Source organism: Mastomys coucha, unplaced genomic scaffold (assembly GCF_008632895.1).
Source record: "Mastomys coucha isolate ucsf_1 unplaced genomic scaffold, UCSF_Mcou_1 pScaffold5, whole genome shotgun sequence".
In the NCBI taxonomy this organism is placed as follows: domain Eukaryota; kingdom Metazoa; phylum Chordata; class Mammalia; order Rodentia; family Muridae; genus Mastomys; species Mastomys coucha.
The window spans coordinates 4200413-4209308 of record NW_022196911.1 but is presented as its reverse complement, the minus strand read 5'-3'; the positions used below and the strand labels follow the sequence as shown (position 1 = coordinate 4209308).

At 38.6% G+C, this 8896-nt stretch overlaps 1 protein-coding gene across 8 annotated transcripts in view; it reads right to left on the bottom strand.

The window, feature by feature from the left end:
• Positions 1-8896, bottom strand: part of Scaf8 (SR-related CTD associated factor 8) — a 307179-nt gene that overhangs the window by 245967 nt on the left and 52316 nt on the right. For 7 of the 8 annotated variants that reach the window (XR_004113422.1, XR_004113423.1, XR_004113424.1 and 4 more), the window contains 2 exons: positions 8129-8208; positions 6393-6510 (listed from right to left, as the gene is read on the bottom strand). Coding sequence is in view for 5 of the 8 variants with exons in the window: in XM_031353067.1 (XP_031208927.1) it covers positions 6393-6510; positions 8129-8208 (198 nt within the window). In the remaining 3 variants the exon portion in view is untranslated. The remainder of the gene's footprint in view (positions 1-6392; positions 6511-8128; positions 8209-8896) is intronic. The other variant, XM_031353069.1, reaches the window with a different exon arrangement.

The window sequence follows — 8896 nt, the reverse complement described above, 5'->3', positions numbered from 1 at the left end:
CACCAGCCCCCGAGACAACATTCTTACAAATGAAAACTTGAATATGGCCAGCATTACAATTAAATGCTTAAGGGGAGTCATATTCATGACAAAGCATTCCTAAAGTAATCCATCTGAAGTTATTATACTTTATATAAATCCAAACATACTTTTAAAAGGAAAAGTCCCATAAAGAAGGTATTATATGTATATGTATAAAATGGTTAAATAAGTCTCATAAACTAAGAGTAATACAGAGATAATACTTTTTTTTTTTTTTTTTTTTTTTTTTTTTTTTTTAGTTTTTTTTTTTTGAGACAGGGTTTCTCTGTGCAGCCCCTGGCTGTCCTGGAACTCACTCTGTAGACCAGGCTGGCCTTGAACTCAGAAATCCGCTTGCCTCTGCCTCCCAAATGCTGGGATTAAAGGTGTGTGCCACCACGCCTGGCCAGAGAGAATACTTAATGATAGCAAATTAAATTAACCTACAACTATGTGATTAATTAGTATCAATGAAATAATCTAAAGGTCCAATTAAAACCTTAAATCACACACATTACACGCTTAGAAGCAAAACAATACCAAAAAGTTACTACCAAACTTAGTGATCTACCAAAACTATTCCCACCTAAGGCCTTCCCAGCTATGTTCTCTAAGTAGTCATGAAACACTTAGAATTCCCTGCGATGGATTACATTTTAGTACACCTTGAGGAAACAAAAGCAAACAGAGGAACACCAAATGCCTCCACAGTCCCAATACAGTACAATGTGTAGTGATGCCGCTAACTTGAATAACAATTTAAATAACTGACTTCACTAAAACATGACGAAAGCCAATACTGGGGAGAGCAACCTGGTAAAAAAAATCTTCCTAGAACATGATCCTGTAGGAATCTAGAAGCAGTAAGCTCTTGGGGTAACAAGCTAAAACTATAATAAAGAAAAGAACTACATACCTATGGGCCCTCGTTACAAACTGTTCAGAAACAATCAACTCCCAAAAGGAGGAAGCAGCCCACATACCTTAGCTATGCACAAACAAAGTGGAGGCCATAGGAAAGACATGACTCCACAAAGAACAGACAGCAATTTACATGCCTCATACTAGTCCAGAAAGAAATAAACAGCTCTAGTTAGGTTTAAGAAAATCTACTCATCAAGCATATTTGACCATGCATTTAAACCCAGCACTTGGAGTTTCAAGGACCTCCTGAATTGCATAATGAACTCCAGGACAGCTGGAGGTATAAAATGAGAGCCTGTCTCAGGAAGGAAGGACAGAAGGGGAAGAGGGACTGGGGGGAGGAAGGGAGTCAGTCAATGCAAATAAACAGGCAAGCACAGGACATAAGACCTGTGTTTACCTGGGGTAAGCTTTGCCTCTCTCAGTGATAATCAACTTGCCACTAAGATAGGAAGCTTTGCCCCTGGAGTCATTAGGAGTGGGCGTCCTGAATGTGAGAGGGCCACAGAGCACTAGGTTCTACTTCACTGCATCAGACCATCTCTATAAGCTGTCTTCTTATTGAAACACCTTAGAGGAAGAATGTCAACGCAGTCAGAGAATAAATGTGTCAGAGTAACCATGAAGTTGATTAGCCTTAGAAATTTATATCACCTTAGTGTGTGTATTTTTCAACAATAAAGAGTTTTTTGAATGGTTTATTTCAAGTTCAGAATATGAGTATTGGCAAGATATTTCAGTGGGTAAAGGCATCTGCCACCAGGCCTTAGGACTTGAGTTTAACCCCTGAAGCTCAGAGTAAAGCAAGAGAACCAATTCCAGCAAGCTGTAGCCTGAACTCATATGTGCACCACCAAAATTAATTAATAAAAAAAAAATTTTAGTCCATACTGTGCTATTTACAAAAGTGAACTTACAATGGCTACAATCTGAATCTACAACTCCATTTAATTCTCAATGCAAATTACCAACATGGTAACACATAGTAGGCATCTTGAATATATAATATTATATATTATATAACAAATATACATTAAGCAAAAGTCATGACAGACAACTCTCTCCTGAATCAAGACAGAACCCGAAAGGCAGTAAGTATGACCTTTGTTTTCTTTCCCTTGACTTCATAGGAATAGTTGTCTCCCTGTGTGTCTGTCTGTGAAAAACACACATGCAGTGCCTAAGGAAGGCAGAAGGCAGCACTGGAAATGGTTAGGCGCAGATGTGGGATTCTAATCTGGATCCTCTGGAAGAGCAGCCAGTACTCTTTTAACCACTGACCCATCTCTCCAGCCTCAGGTAAGTGTGAGCTTCCAGAATACATCAAAGTCTTTTCACACCATTCTACCTGAAATGCTTAAATGGTATAGGAACAACAGAACTCCTGGTCATGCATCAGGAAGGTTTTCAATTTTTGCTAACTTCCAGTCTGTGTTTAACCTTCTTTAGGTACTAGATACCTAAGATATTTAATTTTATGTATATGGCAAAGACAACTCACATGCACACTTTATAATTAATTAAAGCAGAAGAGAAATGCAAAGAAATAGCATGTTCTAGACCATAATGATTATGACCAATTAAAAAAACAAAACCACCATAACTGTACCTGTCAAACCAAAGATTAAGACAAATAAAGGAAGCAACCTAGCCACATGCCGCTGCCCCATCAGGGCATGATACTGATTTTGGAACAAGAACCTAGAGCATTCCACTTTCTTAAAAAAAAGAGTATCAGCATTTGAATTTAGTTGGCAAAAAAGATTCATAACATTGAAATTATATAATAATTAGTGAAGTTCTCTCTATTCCTTTAGTCTCACTTCTGTATTTAAAAAAAATATTCAGTGGATCCAAGAGGAAAGTAACATTTTTCCTGGTTACATTCTGATAAACACATCTGGTTTCTATAACTATGTACTCACACAAATCAATAATAAAAACAAGGAACATAAGCAAACATGGTAACCATGGGCTATCAAAGTATTCTTCTAAGACTGGCACCTAACACTCCTATGTGCCTTTATTCTATCATCTTCAGGTATCCTTTGCTTCTACTTTATCTGTAGAAATGACAAAGTCTATCAAGGGCGTCAATGAACTCTGTATCTTACACTGACAGCATTTATCTAAATCAGTACTCTTAAAACTCCATATGATCAATATCCTAAAATGTACTTGACTTCACAAACAGTAAGCCATTTACAACACAGCAGAGTGTCACCTCTGTTCTTTCCGGTTTTTTGGTTTTTTGTTTGTTTGTTTTGCTATTGTTTGTTTTTGAGATATGATCTTTCTATGTAGCCCTGACTGTCCAGGAACTAGCTGTGTAAACAAAGCTGTCCTCTAACTCAGATATTTGCCTGCCTCTGCCTGCTGGGTGCTATGACTAAAGGTGTGCACCACCATTCCCAGTTCCATTATATTCTGAAACAAAGTAAAATATAGTACTTCAGACATCCCACTGGTAGTTCTTCATCATTACTAAGGTGAATATTTTAAAGATTCTTTTAAAATATTACTATTAGTATTTCATCTTGAGGTAAAGCTCTAGTAACATATTTTGACTAGCCTACTAATCAACAAAATCACAAACCTATGAGACAGCAGTAATCACTTCACTATGATAAAGCTTCTATTCCTCTCTAATTCTGGTCATTTCTTTTTAATTAGAAACACACTCCAGTTTTTCAAATATTCTTGAACATTTTAGGAACCTTTTAGGCCCTTCTTACTCCAGGGCCTTAGCCCCAAGGTACACTGCTGCTGTGGCTGACCTGCACAGAGCAGCATGGTACCATCTAAGTGAGGGGCACTTACATGAATCTAATGTTAACGAAGTTTTCTGCAAATCTTATTCTGTCTTTGTTGTTGTTGTTAAAGATTTTAGTGACAGGCATACTGGATGTCTTTAATCCCAACACTTGAGAGACAAAGGCAGGTGGTTCTCTGAGTACGAGGCCAGGTCTACATGATGTGTTCCAAGACAGCCAAAGCTATATATAATGAGAGCCTGTCTCAAAACCTCCCCCTCCTCTATTTATTTTTTATTTGTATGTACGTATTCGTATATATGTGTGTCCTGGGCATCTGATCTCCTGAAGCTGGAGGTTGTAAACCATGCAGCATGAATGCTGGGAAAGCACCTCCAGTCCTCTTCAGGGAGCAGCAAGTGCTCTCAAGCATGGAGACATCACTCATTCTACCCTGAATCACACAACTTCCTCCTGTGTGGTAGACTGAACAGTTATAATCCCCACAGGCTAACGTGCTTGAATGTTTGACAATAGGGAGTTCCATTATTAGCTGTGTTCTTATTGGAGGAATGTGTCACTGTGGGGTGGGCTTTGAGGTCTTATATAGATAGTCAAGCCATGCCCAGTGTGGCAAACAATTTTCTGCTGCCTGTGGGTGAAGTGTAGACCTCTCAGTTCCTTCTCCAGCACCATGTCTGCCTGTACACTGCCATGCCCTGACATGGTAATCATGGACTCAACCTAAGACTACAGCCAGCCCTAATTAAATGTCTTCTTTTTAAGAGTTTCTGTGGTCATGGTGTCTCTTCACAACAATAGAAACCCTAAGACAGCACCTTTTACTATTAGACACGCTTTGGAAAATGGAAACTTAAGTTCTATTTCTTCTAAAAGGATCTTTTTACTGTATGTGTCAAAGTTTTGAAACTAAAACGAGTAATTGGTTCTGTGGTTGGTGAGACTTTTCAGACTTGCTGCTTCTGCTACTGCCTGAGCTACAGCAGCTCAGCCTATTCTATGGACAAAGCATCACCCTTGTCTCTATTCCCTTTGTACTTACTATCCTGTATGACTGACTCACACAAACATGCGAATGTGTACCTTCTTGTAGTCTTAAGTGAATATCGTTTTAGCAAAACCATGCCTCTTACTCAGATCAACTGAATCAGAACTTGTTTGCCAGATCAGGCTGTCATCATGAGTTCTCAAGTATCTCAGGACAACTCCACATAACACTGTTTGCATTTACAAGGTCATGTTCAAGCTCTGTGTCTCACACTGCTCTAAACTTCAAAAGTACTAAGTCCTTTCCACAATGCCAGCAGCCTGCACTGTTTGCTACCTCTATTCTAAAGACTGGGTTGATGCAAACATTTGGACTTTTTTTTTGGGGGGGGGGGGTTGAGACAGGGTTTCTCTGTGTAGCCCTGGCTGTCCTGGAACTCACTCTGTAGACCAGGCTGGCCTCAAAATCCGCCTGCCTCTGCCTCCCAAGTGCTGGGTTAAAGGTGTGCGCCACCACCGCCCAGCTTTTTTTTTTTTTTAAACTGGAAAGAAACAAACCTTTATTTTATTTTATTTCATTTTAGATTTATTCATTATTTTATATATAAGTACACTGTAGTTGACTTCAGAAGCACCAGAAGAAGGCATCAGATCTCACTATGGGTAGTTGTGAGCCACCATGTGGTTGCTGGGACTTGAACTCAGGACCTTTGGAAGAGCAGTCAGTGCTCTTACCTGCTGAGCCAGCTTGCCAGCTCCACATTTGGACTTCTTTAGAGAAAAGGTTCTACACCTTAGGTCAGAACTACTTTCCCATCCATCTTTATATGTCATTTGCCTGAAAATGTATAATCACATGTAAAATGTTTATAGGTTGTTTTAAATTCATGACTGACACCATTTCTAGTGATTAAGGCCCAGTATGCGCGGGTATCTACTAGTATTTTTCATACAGGTGCCAAGTAGGTTTCTGTAAAACTAAATCTTACTCTATAACTTGACATATTTTATCACTTCTAAAGTGAAGCTTTGCTTCTGCCACACCTTAGCAACTCTAGAACTCCTAACATCTCAGAATGGCATGAGGATACTACACATTAGTTTAGAAGTATTCCTGCCTCTTAGGTATGCATAAAATAAAAGGCAAATCTTAAAACTGACCAGATACCATTAGCTATATACTTTGCATTCAATGTTTTATCTCAGTATACTTCAACTTCCTTTGGAGTAAATGAGAGTCGTGGTATACCTTCCTCATGAAAATTTTTAAGTAAAAATATGCCTCTCCTATGTGTAATGAAGTTCCTATCACATGGCATTATCAATAAATTTAAAAAAAAATCAATGATAGTAATCTGCTTATTAAACACTACCAACATAATTGTTATTACCTTCCTAGACAAGTACAGCAGAAAGTAGAAAACATGAAGCTTTAAGATGTTAACTGCAAACTACACATCTGTCTTCTATCATGAAATTCATTTCTATACATCATTTTGTTACACTGCCAGAAAACTTTTTTTAATAATAAGAAGAGCTATAAAGGTCTTTGAAAGGAAATACTTTAGAAAGGTCATAAAACAAAACAAAAATGAATGAGTAGCTCCAAAGACTAAGAAGGAACACCACCCAAGCATCCCCCAGAATGCCCACTTGCAGAACGCAGTAACTGCAAGAAGCACGGACCTTCTGAGGCTGCTGCTGCTCCAGGAGCTGTTGCCGCAACTGCTCCAGATTCTGCTGCTGCAGCTGCTCTGCGATCTGATGGAAAATGGAGTTGTTCACAGACTCCGAAACATGAGAGCTAAGTGAGAAACAAAGGGTAAAGCTGCATGTTAAGATGACAAAGGCGAAAAGAGAGCAAGCAGAGAACAACACACACCACACACACATACACAGCACTCCATACAAGGTATTCTACTTCAGTGTTCTCTTTTTGAAATACTGATAACCAAAATGGAATACTTTGAAGCATCAATACATTAGAAGAGAAAGATACTCAATAAAGTTTCAACAAAAAAGCATTCTAGCTGCTCTGTTACGGAGCTGACATCACTGCCTCATGTGCACTCAAGGATATGCTATACTTATAAATTAGTAACTTTTATTATGGTAATGTACAACTATAAACACTTGTTTAAAAAAAGGTAAACATGGGTAAACATCAATTTAATAATTTATGTTTAATCGAGACACCATGGAAAATGTCCTATCAACCAGGATGTATAAGATTATCACTGCCCATAAATTTTAGAGTATGTGTCCTTTAAAAAAGCATCATGTTTTGAGATATGTAAACAGAAACAGCGTGTAGATAGGAGAAAATAATATTTTAATTACACTCTGGGAAAGTCACACCTGGAATACCCCTTGGAATCCTGAGTGCTAGAAAGAGGGCACCCTTAAAGGAACAAGGTGAGAGCTCTTGAGACCCTTGTCACCTGGAGCAGATAAACCCTCGGGAAGAATGGTATCTATCTTCAAATACTGACAGACCACGTCATGAAAGAAATTGGAGCCTTTGATTTTTCTTTCAATACAAAGCACTTGAATTGATGTCTAGAAAATGAAGGAACTCAGCTCAACAGAACACGTGACAGTAAAACAGTCCGCAAACTCTTTCCTCAGAAGGTGGGAAAGCACTGACTCTACCCTCGGGACTAGTAACAACTTCTTATACTGTTTCGTACACTCATACACAGGACCGCAAACGGCTCTTCCAACTTCACTGTTTATTACCTAAAATACTATTTTTAAACTTCTGTCAAGAAAGCCCCTATGTCAAAAGGATGTACTTTATCTTATGTATTCTTACATATTATCCCAGTATATAAGATCTACTACATGTGCTTGGGTGAGATCCCACTCATTCTCTCCTAACTTCCACCTCACGCTCTCAAATGGACATAGCATAGGGCTATGTACAGCCATTTAAGAAAGGAACTGATTTAAATAAAATTAAAAAGTCCAATCATTTAAATAAATGAAACTCATATAACTCCAATCCTTAAGTCTAACTAGTTCAGTGTACTTCTCAGAAATTGGCATACACTCTAGAAGTGGGCTGTGACAGAAGCATCTGCCCGCCTATTACACGTATTCTTACAGCTAAGTTATTTTAAGCCAACAAAGATAGAAAAAAAATATCACAACTGGACTTACTAATGCTTATCAATTTTCCTTTAGGGAACTTTGATATATCCCAACCATTTGCAAAGATCTGAAAGAGTCCAAATAATCTAGGAAATCCAAATAATCTTTTTAAGACAGCAAGTCCACCTTCCTCCAGAATTTTGGTGCTTTGAGTCTGAAACAACCCTAACTTAAGAAAAGCTCACTCCAACTCTTAAGTCTGCTAATATTCCAGTATTTAGAACAACAGAAAAAGAAAACATGGATATAAAGAAAATCATAATTCTTACAGTTGAGGAGTAGGAATTTCCTTTTTGGATTCTTCACTATGCTCAGAATCTTCCCCAAAATCAAATCTATCCATCAACTTCTAAGGAAGGGGAGAAAGACAAATTAAAAAGTGCTTCTGATATGCATATTAAAAATGCTACTGAAATGCAAAGTAAATGTTCTGTGCTGTTGTCCATTCTTCTATAGTAAAGCAGGCATTCTGAGCACATGTCTAGAGGACTGTAGCATACAGCAGTCCCTCACACAGTCATCAAGGCAACTCCATTCATTGTGCACAGTGAAGTCTGAAACCACTGCTGCCCCCAGTTTTCAAGAGAGACCGCAATCATGCATTACTGACTGGTTCTTCTTTTTCCACTGTGCTTCTTTTATTTATTAAGCATTAACACAAGTATATATAAACATCTTTTAGATGCTTTAGCTCTATCTCTGCTTTCAAGGCTCCTCTGGGGGTGCAGGAATCACCTGAGGACTAGAGGAACTACGGCATCATCATAGAGCAGAACCAATTTCGACAAGGTAGTAAAACTACTAAAGCACAGTATTCTTTTTCATGACAGGGCCTCTCTGTGTAGTGGCTGTCATGAAACTTGCTCTGTAGGCCAGGCTGGCCTCAGACTCAGGGATCTTCACCTGCCATTAGCTACCAAGTAGAAAATGAAGGATTATGGAACTGTAACTTAAAAAAAAACATCTAGGGGCTCAGTGGGGAAGAGCACCGACTGCTCTTCGGAAGGTCATGAGTTCAAATCCCAGCAGCCACATGG